The sequence below is a fragment of the Sinocyclocheilus grahami genome, unplaced genomic scaffold (assembly GCF_001515645.1).
Source record: "Sinocyclocheilus grahami isolate Dianchi unplaced genomic scaffold, SAMN03320097.WGS_v1.1 scaffold492.1, whole genome shotgun sequence".
Lineage (NCBI taxonomy): Eukaryota > Metazoa > Chordata > Actinopteri > Cypriniformes > Cyprinidae > Sinocyclocheilus > Sinocyclocheilus grahami.
The window spans coordinates 24430-40032 of NW_015505671.1; the positions used below are offsets into that span (position 1 = coordinate 24430).

A 15603-nucleotide genomic window follows, 5' to 3' on the forward strand; every position below is an offset into this window, starting at 1 on the left:
GATGTGTAGCTCCCGGCACCGATTTATACTGTAGTCGCACCGGTAGTGACGTCATGGCTGTCGCCGGCCAACGAGTTGGTGTTTTTTCAATGTATGCTTCAGATACGAGTCACGACGAGGCGTTCCCCATAGCGACCCCTAGAGGACGCAGTTCGAAGTTCCCATGAAAGGGAATCGCATTTACATGGATACTCATCAAAACAGCCATGAACATAATTTTCTGTGCATTTGCTCAAGCAGACTAGAAAGAGGACTCAATCTGGTACTCGCGTGCAGTCTGAGCCGAGCGCTTTTCACAGTGTGTGTCAGTGTTGCCAGATTGGAAATGTCCAAGTATCGTACCAGAAGCTCAAAATTATCGCATTTGGAAGAAAATTATCGTATATGAGTCAAACGTACAGAATACAGTTATTTATCTAGACCAACAACTTTTTGACACGACCTGCAAATTACCAAAATAGATAAATAACCCTACACCGGACGCGAGCGGCGCGACAAAATAATATAGAACCCATTATAATCAGTGACACTGTCTACACTGGATTCGGCACGACACGACAAATCCCTGACAGTAAACTGATGCCTCGTTCTATTTATGACGCACTGACACAAAGTTCAAATTATTTTTAACAGTCGCTTTGTCGCGTGCATTGTAGACAGACTTTAGCTGTTGCGGCACGGCATTAACTCCACCTCTGAGTCGCTGTCATCAGAAGCCTGCATGTTGCCAGGTGTTGAGGGGGCTCTTGACATCAGGGGCCGTAACATAGTGCTCACTGGCTTAAAAGCAGGTCACCCTCCTGCATTCCTGAAGTGTGCACAAGCGCATTTAGAGAGTCTGTAACATGGGCGTCACTAGGCCATTTTTAGGGGGGTATATACCACTACTGGTGAACGAGCCAGTGTAATGCAAATATGTCTGAAATGTCTGACATAAGATGCTGCATGAACAATACTGTATGAAATGTTGTTTGTTTACATCACACTGCGCCTCGCATTATGAAAACAATGTTTGGGATCAAAACTTCGTGATGAGGTGATTTCGAAATAGATAATGTAACCTATATGTTGAATATTCATCCAAATTGTGGTGAAAACCAAAACATTTGTGTGTTAAAATAACATTTGTGTGTTCAAAAAGTAAAGAAATGCTTATATTACTTTACTGGCCAACCAAGATGGCGGCGCCCTTGCTCCAAAAGCTATAGCAAAACATCCTTTTTTTCTTAAAATGGTTACAATAATCATGTTTGTTATATTGTTTTAATTAAAGTGGAAATCAATTTACTAAATAGTGTAAACTTGACTGACTGCTTCACTTCCACTTTAAAGCCTAATGTCATTGAATCCTGAGCAACTGATGGGGCACAGGGTCTGCGACACAAATCCAGCCCAACTGCTATTCAAAACAAGTCCAAAACTAGCCCAATTGTATTTTTCTGCAATTATCCCCTCCATCTAAATCACGTTCCAGCGTAAAAGTAACCACATTCTGCGGGAAAACCACAGACTTGGCAACACTGATGGGGCAGTTTTTAGGGGACTGTAGCATTATGTGGTTTAAAGTTCTAGTTAATCCAAAAATGAAAATGCAAACCTGCATGACTTACGTTCCTCTGTGGAACACAAAGATATTTTAAAGAATGTTTCAACAACAAAAAACACTGGATGGACAAAATATCTAGTCACAAGTACTTTCATTTTGGGTGAATTGTTTGTTCTCTTAACTTTCCTCAACAGAAAGTTCACCTTCATTAGTTTATCTAGGAGTTTTTTTTTCTTTTTCACCAAAACTATTAAACGATTAAGCATTAATTTGCATTAAGCCATTTAAAGGTGCAGTATGTAATATTGACAGCTGGCAGCTGAAATGGGTATTGCAGTCCAAATTCAAAATATTGTTTCTCCCGCCCCCTCCCCAGACTCAGGTTGCCAGATTGCGGACATGCAACAGGAATGAGTGCCACTGACAATGGAAGGAGACGAGCCTTACACTGACTACGTTTACATGGACATCAGTAATCTAATTATTTACCTTATTCTAAACAAGACAATATTATATAGATGTATAAACAGAGTTAGTCTTCGTTATGATGCCATATACAGTTTTGGGTGTTGCATTTTTAATTTTATGAAAGCTTCGAGTGCAGTTCATTATTTGTCATGCTATATGTGCAAACAGACGATGGGGTTGTTGAAGCCATGCTCTTTTGTTTGCCATCAAACGGTTGAGCACTGCCGTGCATGTCCTGTCGCAAAATGCAGCGAAAAGTCCTACATGACAGTAATAGTGTGATTAAGGTGCGTACATGTCTATACTGCACTTCGATAATGCGACTAAAATAGGATTACTTCTTAATTCAATTTATATTTCAATTATTATAGGAATAATAATGTCTTAATGAAATTTAAATTTACTTCGAGTATGACTTTAGCTGGATTAAGGTAATCAAAAATCTGTTTACACGGTAGATTCTTGATCAGAGTATTGTCTTAATCGTGTTAAAATTTTAATTTTGTTGTCCATGTAAACATACTGACTGTAAGTTGATCTTCTCATGTTTTAATGGCTCTGGTCATAGAGATTTTTTGATGGATGCTAAAGCTTTTTAGATCAAGTAGAATCTGTGATCTATGACCCAAATCATTTGTTTGCTTCCATGGCTGCAACACGCTGTGTTTTCCACCAACTGGCAACCTGGGGTGTCAAAATACAATTGGGTGAATTGGCCGTGGGCGGAGTCACACAGACCAAAACAAAACCAGACATTCTGACATGGAACGCACATTTCAAAGTAGAATAACTGGCTGTAGCATTGTATTTCAGAGAAATAAGTATGTGACCTTAGCATGATGTCTATATAGTATTTGTATGCTTTAGTACGGTCAAATAATTACATACAGCATCTTTAACTTTAACTCCACCAAAAAAGATGTATTTTTAAAAGAGATGTGAGGTCATGATGGGTGGATGATGAGTTTGGACATACACAGTGTTGATGAGAAGGTTCCAGATGCAGCCCTCAAAAGATGATCGTTGGGTAATGGCTGCTGGAAGGGTGGCTCTTCATCCACCTGCACAGTGAAAGATCTACACACACACATGCTCCATTAGTTTCAAAGAGGCCTGCATGGGAACCATGATATATGAGAGAGAGAGAGAGAGAGAGAGAGAGAGAGAGAGAGAGAGAGAGAGAGAGAGAGAGGGAGAGAGAGAGAGAGGGGGGGTTACTGACAAAGATGTAGAAAGTCATATTTTAATTAAAATGATCACCGTGCCCCTAGCCTTTAGTCCACCTGGTAACAAAAAAAGATCAACTTTTGTTTGCTGAAGGGCAGAGGCAATTAGAAACCTGCCTGGATAATAAATCTCTTTTATGGGCTATGAGACCCCTGTAACCCCGTGGATTCATTATGATCTCGTACTGAAGGCCGCGGCTCCCCGAATTTCCACTATTACCCATAATCACCTTCCTAAGCGAAAAGGCAAAAAGAATAGCATTGAACCATCTCACACAGTGTGTCTGTGTTTGCAATCAGCTGGAAGAAAGCTGGATTTCTCAAAACTACGCAATGAAGCTAACACTTAGGCTCAGTCATACCTACAGGAGCTTTGTGTTTTGTGGGGTTTAAGAAACAATTTATATTCAGTAATATTGAGAACTAAATCAGAATTGAGCTGAATAATGACACTGACTTTGCAATATTGATACAGTTATTCAAGTGAACTGAATCAACACTGAACTAAATTGATCTGAATAATAACACTACTGTTTTCTGTAAAACTGCTTTACAGCTTAAATTGCATTTGTGTCATAACTGATGAAATTTACAACATTAACACTGTTATTTTGTTTATTTGAACTATAGACCTGTTTCAAAATTACCATTTCTTTCAAAAGTACTAGACAAAGCTGTTCTCATTCAGCTGTCTTTGTTTTTTTTGCATAAGAAATTAAAGTACTTCTCTCTGGGTTTAGAGAGCATCATACCACAGAATCTGCATTTCTTAAAGGTTCTTGATGTCTTGTTAACTGTAGACTCTGGGGATGCTGCAATTCTGGTATAAATAGCATTTGATACTATAAGCCATAGAATTCTTATTGCACGGCTTGAACAGTTGGTAGGGATTCAAGGTACTGTTTTAAATTGACTTAAGTCCTATTTAACTAATAAAAGTTTTACAATTACTTTAGGTGAATTTGCATCATCTTCGGCCCCTTTTAAGTGTGTGGTTCCTCAAGGATCTATTCTGGGACCCATTATGTTTTCACTATATATGCTCCCAATTGGTTTTATAAAAAAAACTAAAAAACATGGAGTATCATTTCACTGACAGTAAAGAAGTAAAGTAAATAAAGACTTAAAGACATGGTTAGCTTTTTGCATGTTTTTTTTTTTTTTGCATTTAAACAAATACAATTTTTTTGGAGCCTCTATTGTGTAAGGTTCCCTAAAACTGATTTAGGCCCTTTGTCAATATATGGTAAATCGATGGTAAAAAAAATAAATAAATACAAAAAAAAAATAAAAACTGAGGTGCACTTTTGGCTTATGACAAACTCAAATTTGACGAACACAAATTTATTTTGTTAGATCAAGCTTTTTTTCTATTAAGAACACTGGCAACGGTCAAGCCATTTTCGTCTTTTTGTGATTTTGAGATTTAGCCCTGAAGCTCTGGAGCATTTGCTTCCAAACATTAGAACTGCCTCCACACTGGTGTCTTTCAAATCTCTTTTAAAATGTCATCTCTTCTTCCAGGCTTTTTTGTTGTTGTCAGTACCTGTTTTGAGATATGTTGGAACCTGATGTTTTATGTTGTGTAGTGATGTTTTAGAGATTTGTTGGACCCTCAGTGTATGTGTTGTTTAATAGTGGTGTGTATGTTTATAAATGGCCCTTTGCAAAAACCCACCCTCGTTAGTTACTGTTGCTAAGTCCGACAAGCCATGCCACTCTCACGTCAAACATCACGCCACGCAGTAAAAATCACGGAGCAAAGTGGAAACTGACAACATGCCGACATACAAGACAGAGCAGGTTACTTCTGGTATGAAACAAGGTCTCAGCTTTCAAATTTTGTTATTTAAGTAATTCAAACAATAAATACCATTTTGTGGCTCTTTAATGTGACGTGACAGATCGCTGTAGCGCCTCAGTTCAAGCGGCACGTCAACAGATCGTCTTTTCATATTTACTTAAAGCACGATATAAACATGAATGAACATCAGAACGTAGTTTATTTCAACAGCGGAAAGATGTCAATACACCCAATTTTTCAAGTTTAAGTCCACCGAAGTTAATGTACTCTCCTGTCTGACAGATGGATTTGGCGTTATGATTGGTCAGATCGCCTGTCAGTCAAGCTCTTTGTGAAGGGTCAATACACATTGGTCATCTGACTGTTGCTTTTAATTGTGCTTTATAAATAAACTGCATTGCCTTGCCTTATTTTCATGTTTATTACTGTGAGGCTGCTTTGAAACAATCTGTATTATATAAAGCACTATACAAATAGATGTGACTTGACTTGACCTACAGGAACATTGTGTTTTATGTGTGCTTCGTTTAATTAAGAATGAATTGGGATTAATCTTACTTTTTTTTGCAGTTGATGTAATTAATTTAAAGTTCTTGAAATTTGTCTCTTTCACAGTGTAGTGCATTCAGTGTGAAACGGACCGCTGATAGTGTGGCTTATTGGCACGTACTGTCTGTGCTGTTTTAACACCTGATTTCCTAAAGCAGCGGTTCCCAAAATAGGGGGCATGGAGTTATAAAAAGGGGGGCATGGCAAGGCTAAAGGACAATGCACAGTCAGATTGTTTTGCAAAAGAAACCCCTTCTGCATGATGAAAGACCCCACTGCAAAAGTATCCCGCTTAACACAAATTATAAATTTGACATTTTATTACCTTATGATGTCTTGCAGTACCCACTGAAGTGTTCTGTTATCAGTTATAGCAGTTGTTGTCATGTGAGTATCATTTCACTGACAGTAAAGAAGTAAAGTAAATAAAGACTTAAAGACATGGTTAGCTTTTTGCATGTTTTTTTTTTTTTTGCATTTAAACAAATACAATTTTTTTGGAGCCTCTATTGTGTAAGGTTCCCTAAAACTGATTTAGGCCCTTTGTCAATATATGGTAAATCGATGGTAAAAAAAATAAATAAATACAAAAAAAAAATAAAAACTGAGGTGCACTTTTGGCTTATGACAAACTCAAATTTGACGAACACAAATTTATTTTGTTAGATCAAGCTTTTTTTCTATTAAGAACACTGGCAACGGTCAAGCCATTTTCGTCTTTTTGTGATTTTGAGATTTAGCCCTGAAGCTCTGGAGCATTTGCTTCCAAACATTAGAACTGCCTCCACACTGGTGTCTTTCAAATCTCTTTTAAAATGTCATCTCTTCTTCCAGGCTTTTTTGTTGTTGTCAGTACCTGTTTTGAGATATGTTGGAACCTGATGTTTTATGTTGTGTAGTGATGTTTTAGAGATTTGTTGGACCCTCAGTGTATGTGTTGTTTAATAGTGGTGTGTATGTTTATAAATGGCCCTTTGCAAAAACCCACCCTCGTTAGTTACTGTTGCTAAGTCCGACAAGCCATGCCACTCTCACGTCAAACATCACGCCACGCAGTAAAAATCACGGAGCAAAGTGGAAACTGACAACATGCCGACATACAAGACAGAGCAGGTTACTTCTGGTATGAAACAAGGTCTCAGCTTTCAAATTTTGTTATTTAAGTAATTCAAACAATAAATACCATTTTGTGGCTCTTTAATGTGACGTGACAGATCGCTGTAGCGCCTCAGTTCAAGCGGCACGTCAACAGATCGTCTTTTCATATTTACTTAAAGCACGATATAAACATGAATGAACATCAGAACGTAGTTTATTTCAACAGCGGAAAGATGTCAATACACCCAATTTTTCAAGTTTAAGTCCACCGAAGTTAATGTACTCTCCTGTCTGACAGATGGATTTGGCGTTATGATTGGTCAGATCGCCTGTCAGTCAAGCTCTTTGTGAAGGGTCAATACACATTGGTCATCTGACTGTTGCTTTTAATTGTGCTTTATAAATAAACTGCATTGCCTTGCCTTATTTTCATGTTTATTACTGTGAGGCTGCTTTGAAACAATCTGTATTATATAAAGCACTATACAAATAGATGTGACTTGACTTGACCTACAGGAACATTGTGTTTTATGTGTGCTTCGTTTAATTAAGAATGAATTGGGATTAATCTTACTTTTTTTTGCAGTTGATGTAATTAATTTAAAGTTCTTGAAATTTGTCTCTTTCACAGTGTAGTGCATTCAGTGTGAAACGGACCGCTGATAGTGTGGCTTATTGGCACGTACTGTCTGTGCTGTTTTAACACCTGATTTCCTAAAGCAGCGGTTCCCAAAATAGGGGGCATGGAGTTATAAAAAGGGGGGCATGGCAAGGCTAAAGGACAATGCACAGTCAGATTGTTTTGCAAAAGAAACCCCTTCTGCATGATGAAAGACCCCACTGCAAAAGTATCCCGCTTAACACAAATTATAAATTTGACATTTTATTACCTTATGATGTCTTGCAGTACCCACTGAAGTGTTCTGTTATCAGTTATAGCAGTTGTTGTCATGTAATAACAGACCACAAGATGGTGCGATTGGCGAATCAGAATTGAGTATTGCAGGGAGTCATGTAAAAATTAAAATGAAAGATGCATGGCTCTGCACTAGGCATGGATAAGTTTGTGAAAAGACGAGGTAAACAATGCAGATGACGAATCTACTTTAAATCTACAAAAACTACATTTCTACATCAGACACGAGTGGCATGATTCAACAAATCCAAACAGAACCCATTATAATCAGTGATCCTATATGCGGGATGACTCGACATGACACATTTCTGACAGTTAGTTCTGTTCCTGTGCAAAAAAATCAAATTCTACAAATGGAGGACCCACCAGAAAACCACTTTTCTTTAAGAAAATCTTGTAAGACTGAAAATAATTTGTTCGGAATGCAACAACATATTGCAATTTCCCATCTATTCCACTTCATTGGCAAAGAAAACTTTGTGAAATAATCAGTACCTCAGGACCAAAATTCCATTTACAAAGTCCACACACATTTCGTATATTTTCTTTGATGCTGTTTGTTTGTCCCTGCTGGTCTACTGCTGTGATTTTTGATAAACCCGCCTCTAAGTGGAATGTAAAAACAATACGTCTGGCTGCATGAAACTGTTCAAAGCCTCCCCCCAAATCCGGATTTGATTTATAAAGAATTTTCCTCCGTTGTTTACTGATAAATAAGAGTACTGGGACTATGGGACTGCTGTGTACAGGACTGTTGTGAAGTTAAAATGCCAATCTGTGTAAAAGGGTTTATCAGCGTTAAACACATTTCAGTAATCTCATGACTGAATGAGAGTGTGAGGTGTGTGTGAGCACCTCTCCGGTCTGTCTGCGCGAGCGGCGCGGGATGTGGACAGGCGTCAGGCCCTGCGTCAGCTGCGTCATAGAGGTCAGTCCTCCTCTGCCGAACAGGATGATGCCGTTTTCACTCTTCGTGCTGAAGGAGAGAGAGATCTCTGAGCCCACATGTACCCGGGCCTGGGGAAGCTCACGGTGTGCAGGTTCTGACAGAGAGAGAAAGCCAGTGTTTAGTTTGTAGTTTCACCCAAAATCCTCCTGTGGTTCATCAGCTGATGGCATCAGATTTGTCATGGGTGTTTCTGGAACTATGGAAACTGTCCTTGTATCATGCCTTCATTTTTTCGTTTTGGAAAATGGCTTTATGTTCCACATTTTTGCACCTGAATGTCGCACCAGGTCAAAATTGCATTGTTGAGAGAAACAAACAAACAAACAAACACAGTTTTGTCCACGTATACGTCACATATTTACCAGTAAATTAAATAAAATGTTTACAAACATTCTTAACACTGTGAACTTAATTTTAGTTTCACTCACTCCACAACTAATTATTTAAATACATTATTATTTTTTTTTTAATATACTGAATTACCAGCATGAGGGAAATGCACTATACAAACACAAGCACCAACTGTTGAATGTGAAGAGAGAAACTGAAACCCATGACATAAAACATTTCTTTCTGAACACAAAGGCCAGTCGTGTTATTCAGTTGATGGAAAAATGCTAAACCCTAGATTTAAATGACAAAAATAGTCTAATGTAGAAAAGCCATTTGTTCTCATAAAATGATATTAAACATCAGAATTGAACACAGTGATCAATGTTGATTCACTGTAGGGATAGGGATGGACCGAAATGAAAATTCTTGGCCGAAGCCGAACAAAATGAAACACTGGGCTGAATACCGAACACGGTTTTTCGCATTATCTCCCCATATATTTTGCCTTTTTTTTTCACCATTGCATAAATTGAATAGCCAAAATGTTCTTTACTTTTTTTGTCTAGCTTTTCAAAGAAAAATAAATAAATTACAAAACAACAATTTAAAAATATTTACTTAACACTGAACATTTTTAACATACCAGCATGCACTATACTAACAAAGCACAATTTAACTTAAAATTAATAAGCTCGTAAAATCTTATTTTTTGGCCATTTCTGAGACCCCCTTCTTGAATCAGTTATGTATTTTTTACTGTACTAATAAATGCAGCCTTGCTGAGCAGAAGATATATATTTTTAAAAACATTGTTGTGAATGTTTTAATAAATGTATTAATAGAGCTGTTGTAATTATTATTATCATTATTATTGTCTTATTTTCCTTATTTTAAAAATGCATTAAAATGTTACTGAGAAGTTGACGAATAACACTGTTTCAGCGCAGATTTTCCTGGCGCTTTGGACTTTGAACCCTGGCTAACGAGCAGATAGCGCCTTGAGCTGTCAGAAGAATACATGCAATTTGTGCATATATTAGAAAACAACGTTTTGCAGTGTATTTACTAATCGTTTGAGGCCATTTCGCGATTTCAATCATCACACAGTAACCAGCAACAACCACCCCTTGCTAATTCTCTTCTGAGTTTCCTTTAAAAAGAGAAAGATTTATATATACTGTATATATACAGAGTTCTGGCATGAAACTCTAGATGGCGCAGTCGGATAGGTCTATCTCAATCTGACCAAATTACATCATTATCACATGGCACAGCTGATTGGTTCTCTCCTGTATTGGTAGCCAATGAGCTCGCTGCTCAACATTCAAATATATGTGTAGTGCTTGCAGTAGCAGTTGCAGCTTGCTTCAGAAACCCTCCCCCTTCCTCAGCTCCACCTGTATAGATCTGCTACGAGGTGATTCATGTATGCTATATGGGGGTTATTTCATGTATGTTATATGTGCAGCGGCAGCAGTATTTCTTACATGCTCACAGCAGCATGTTGTGGATGTATTGGCAGTAGCAAGTCTCAGTACTTGCTCTGCCGCCGCAGCAGCAGCAGCAGATCTATTCCACCAAGACCAAACACATTAACATTGTCATGTACATTACCATGCCAATCCCTCTGAGAGTTGTCATGACAGAAATATATATATTGCTTGTGGAGAAATACTTAAATTGAACAAATGTTGCTTTTAGTGAAGAGAGACAATAACAAAGGCAGAAAGGTGTTGTGTTGCTGTACCTCAATGGAGCAGCCTTTGGTCAGTCCTGTGTAGTCTGGGCTGCTCAGCAGATTGTACGGCGTTCTGGAAACTTCAATGTCTTTCATACAGCCAGAGAATCTCTTCAAAACCACCTCTGACCTGAGGAAACGTGAAAAAAAAACTAGCAACTGCTTTATAAAGCAGACGTAAGATGAAACACAGGAGGAACTCATCTAATAACATCAGAATGCACATCTGCACACCTGTAGTTTCCAGTCTTTGGTACACCGCCAAAATACATCCTCTCATCCTCCCTCAGGTTGAGGCCTGTCGCTCCACCTGGAGACGCCATCCGCAACTGCTCGTCCTCATTAGTGTCGATGTTCACTATGGCGATGTTTGCTAAGCAAATGTAAAAGAGACAGTGTGATCACAGATAGTCAGACATTCACACACTGATTTCCCAGACAGGTGAACCTTATTTGCCACACTCATCATATGACTTCAGAAGATTTGAAATACATTGCACATGTCACATGGACTACTGCTCTGAAAGCTTGCAAGGGACCAATGTGAACATCTCCATTTGTGTTCCACAGAAGAAAGAAACACATTTGGAACAGCATGAGGCTGGGTAAGTGACGGATGTTAATTTTTCAGACCGGCTCGGCACACTGCTGAAGGTGAGCTGTTCTGTTCTCATGTCTGTACCTTCTTTCTTCATGCGGGACATGGTGAACGACTTCCATTTGCCGTCATTATAGCGTTTGTCACTGATGATGGAGCCGGTGCCTGAGCCCAGATCATAACTCACTTTTACCCTCCCATCGCTCAGCTCTGCACTCATGAAGTCCTTCTGCTCAGACAGACAGACAGAGCACAGATATAACCAGCAGAATGCATGCAAATACTGTAAAATGGCTCATTTATATGGAGAGGGCGGGCTGTAACCATGTCTTTGGTGGCGAAGTACATCATGAGCGCGTCTGTGGAGAACGTGCGAAACTTGAACATGACCGTGGAAACGTTTGGGTTCCATCGGGTGGGTCGGCTGACGGCGGCGTATCCCTCTCCGTCAAACTGAATCGTGCCTTCAGTGTCCGCTGGCTGAGGACTACACACACACATTACACTGAGCTCCTCACACTGTGCTCACAGCTGTGTGTGTGTATTTGCTCACCTGACCACACATCCAGCACAATCCCCGTCTCTCTCTCTGTAGTTCCAGAGGCCGCTGGGTTTTCCATCCAGAGACGCCTCTCCCATACAGCCTGAGAATGCAGTGGTTTTCACAGCGTCTGCCTTCCACACACACACACACACACACACACACACACACACACACACACGAGGAGAATGTATTTCACATGATAAAACAGTTCAGACTTAATATACTGATAAACTGCACAATAATTCTAAATATGTGACCCTGGAGCACAAAAGCAGTGTTAAGTCGCTGGGGGATATTTGTAGCAATAGCCAACAATACATTGTATGGATCAAAAATATAAATTTTTCTTTTATGCCAAAAGTCATTAGGACATTAAGTAAAGATCATGTCCCATGAAGATATTTTGTAAATTTTCTACCATAAATATATCAAAACTTAATTTTTGATTAGTAATATGCATTGCTAAGAACTTCGTTTGGACAACTTTAAAGATGATTTTCTCCATATTTAAATTTTTTTGCACTCTCAGATTTTCAAATAGTTGTATCTCAACCAAATATTGTCCTATCCTAACAAACCATACATCAATGGAAAGCTTATTTATTCAGCATGCATAAATCTCAATTTCAAAAAATTGACCCTTATGACTGGTTTTGTGGTCCAGGGTCACAAATATTCTTTCAAAATTGCCATTGTCACAGTAATATCATTGAATACACAGCACTGATACTATTGGATGAGAACAAAACTGAATCACATTAGTTCACAATTCATGAATTTTGCGACATCGACACCAAAAATCATTAGGATATTAAGTAAAGATCATGTCCCATGAAGATATTTTGTTAATTTTCTACCATAAATATATCAAAACTTTATTTTTGATTAGTAATATGCATTGCTAAGAACTTCGTTTGGACAACTTTAAAGATGATTTTCTCCATATTTAAATTTTTCTGCACTCTCAGATTTTCAAATAGTTGTATCTCAACCAAATATTGTCCTATCCTAACAAACCATACATCAATGGAAAGCTTATTTATTCAGCATGCATAAATCTCAATTTCAAAAAATTGACCCTTATGACTGGTTTTGTGGTCCAGGGTCACAAATATTCTTTCAAAATTGCCATTGTCACAGTAATATCATTGAATACACAGCACTGATACTATTGGATGAGAACAAAACTGAATCACATTAGTTCACAATTCATGAATTTTGCGACATCGACACTTTGAATTGAACTGATTTGAAACAACACTGAAGTGACTCGAGCTGAATAACGTCACTACTGTCTTCAGCAGTGTTGGGGGTAATGCATTACAAGTAACACCAGTTACTTTGTTTCCCATGTCCTGACTAACAACTCTCGTGTTGCCATGTTGAGAGAAATCAGGAGTAAGTGCCGAGGCGTTGTGTTCGCTGTGTGAACATGATCTTACTGCAGTTCTATCTAGACTAAATATGAACATGTATTTACTCATCTCACCTGCACAAAAACAGATTCAGTGCTATTCAAAATGAATAGAAACAGTGAAATGCAAACTTAGAATATGACGCAAACCTGCAATAATTAAATATTTTAAATATATTTTATGTATTTAATCCCATTTTATTAAGCAGTGTCTTTGCTGCTGACCTTCGATGATCCAATGCAACCATACTAAGAAGCAAAAATAACTTTAGATAAACATAACATTTGGGTTTCATTTTATTTCTGAAGACTGAGTGTTGAACTTTGTTCTCCTGCGTCATATTCTTCATGCAGTTAGTTTGAGCTGCGCCCTTTACTGTACAGACGTGAATTTACTTTTCCTTCAGGCTGACGCTTATTTATTTCACTTTTGGTGTGAAAGGGCTTTTACATCTGCCAAAATAGAACTTAATATATTAAAAACAAACAAGCAATCTCTGCCCAGATTTAAAAAGTAACGCAGAAGTAACGTAACACATTACTTTCCATGAAAGGTAACTAAGTAATGTAATTAGTTAGGTCTTTATGGAGTATTGCAATATTGTAATGCATTACTTTTAAATGTAACTTTTCCCAAACACTGGTCTTCAGTAGAGTTGCTTATAGCTGAATTTGAACTTGTTTCATACCGAATGAACTTCACACAGTTATTGAACTGAACTGAATCAACACTAAACTGACTAGAGCTAAATAATAGCTACTACAGATTTTTTTAGAGCTGTTTTTTGCTTCTGCCTCATTTTTAAGTTTGCATCACTGATTCTGTGACTTTCCTGTTTATAACTGATAGCTGCTTTGAAACAATCCCTGTTGTATAAAGCACTGTGATATAAAGGTGACTTGACTGAATTTTGATTCTTAAGCATATTTATCTTAGTTTAAGGCAAGACATTACAGGTGAATATGCTAAAAATATTAACTAATAGATCTTACCATACTTCTTCAGCTGATTAATCACAATTCATTAAGACAACTGGGGCCCATTCTTCGTACATCGTTTATTACGCGCTAATCAGGATCTGGATAATTCGGTTCTTCGAGCACACCTGTTGTTGATGATTAGAATTGCTGGATAGAGTTATCTGAGATAATTGCGCATTCATGAGTTGGTTTAAAAGGGGCTATGTATCGATACTCGAAACCACGATCAGCAATGCAGCGATTGGCTGACGGCAAGACATCAACATAATAACATCATATAATTAAAAAAAAGACACCTGACGAAAAACTAGACACATTTTTTTACTTTTATAAAGAAACAGCCAAGCGAACAAAACTACATAAATGTTATAATAGATCAATGAAATGTGCACGTTTTTATTTTATTTAAATTTTTTACATGATTCCCAATTATTTATATTCACAATTTCTAGTACAGTACAGGCTTTACGTTTTTATTTCAATGTAGTAATTAGCAATTCAGATTTGTTACGTGACAGCATTAACTAACTGCATCTATAGTATTATTTATTTATTTTATTTATTACAATTTATTTGAAAAGGGACCATGTACAATGTTAACATAAATGTTTCCATTTCATGCATTGTACCAAATTTAGCCAATGGCTAGTTTTCATTCGCGGTCCCTTGGCAGGTAATCAAAATCCCAAATAAACATAAAAAACAAAATAACAAACACATACAATACAGTACATCCTTTCTGAGCCAAAAAAGAACAGCAAAGACAACGTTCAGTTAAACCACAACCTTGTCAGTGTTTACAGATTTTGGTTTCATTTTAAATAAGATTTTAGTTTTAATTTAAACATGTCAATAGATGTGCACATCCTTATGTCTTCTGGTAAAGTGTTCCAGTGAATAATAGCTTTCACTGAGAAAGATGATAAACCAAAGGCAGAATGACGAAAAGGAACAGCACAATCACTAGTAGATGATGATCTAGTAGATCTTACAGAGACAGTAGAGTGAAAATGCACAAAATCACGAAGTATAGAAGTGGCCAAACCATTTAAAATTTTATATACCATACAAAAATTTGAGAAAAGTCTAAAATTATCAAAGCTCAAAAATCTTTTATTTCTCCAAGACCTTACAGTGGTGATATTGGTTAGGCGTTTTGTCCAGAGTTTTTAACGTCTGTTTATAAAGAGATTTTGAAGGTTTAAAAACTGTTTCTCCTGCTTGACCCCAACATGTCAGACAGTATGTCAGATGAGAAAAGAACAGTATTGTCAGCATACATTTGCACTTGTATCCCTTCGGACTGCTGTGGGAGATCTTTAATGTACAAACTAAATACAGGATTCATACGGTCATGAAAAACCTGGAAAAGTCATGGAATTTTAAAACACCAATTTCCAGGCCTGGAAAAGTTTTGGTCGCTATAATAAACCCAGAAA

The 15603-nt window shown here is 37.6% G+C and overlaps 1 protein-coding gene across 1 annotated transcript in view; it reads right to left on the reverse strand.

The window, feature by feature from the left end:
* Positions 1-15603, reverse strand: part of LOC107554145 (laminin subunit alpha-2-like) — a 268279-nt gene that overhangs the window by 12330 nt on the left and 240346 nt on the right. Inside the window, 9 exon segments of the mRNA XM_016236572.1 lie at positions 2991-3065; positions 3461-3474; positions 8412-8611; positions 8614-8650; positions 10637-10757; positions 10862-11000; positions 11310-11454; positions 11550-11712; positions 11779-11903. Of these exon segments, the coding sequence (XP_016092058.1) occupies positions 2991-3065; positions 3461-3474; positions 8412-8611; positions 8614-8650; positions 10637-10757; positions 10862-11000; positions 11310-11454; positions 11550-11712; positions 11779-11903 (1019 nt within the window).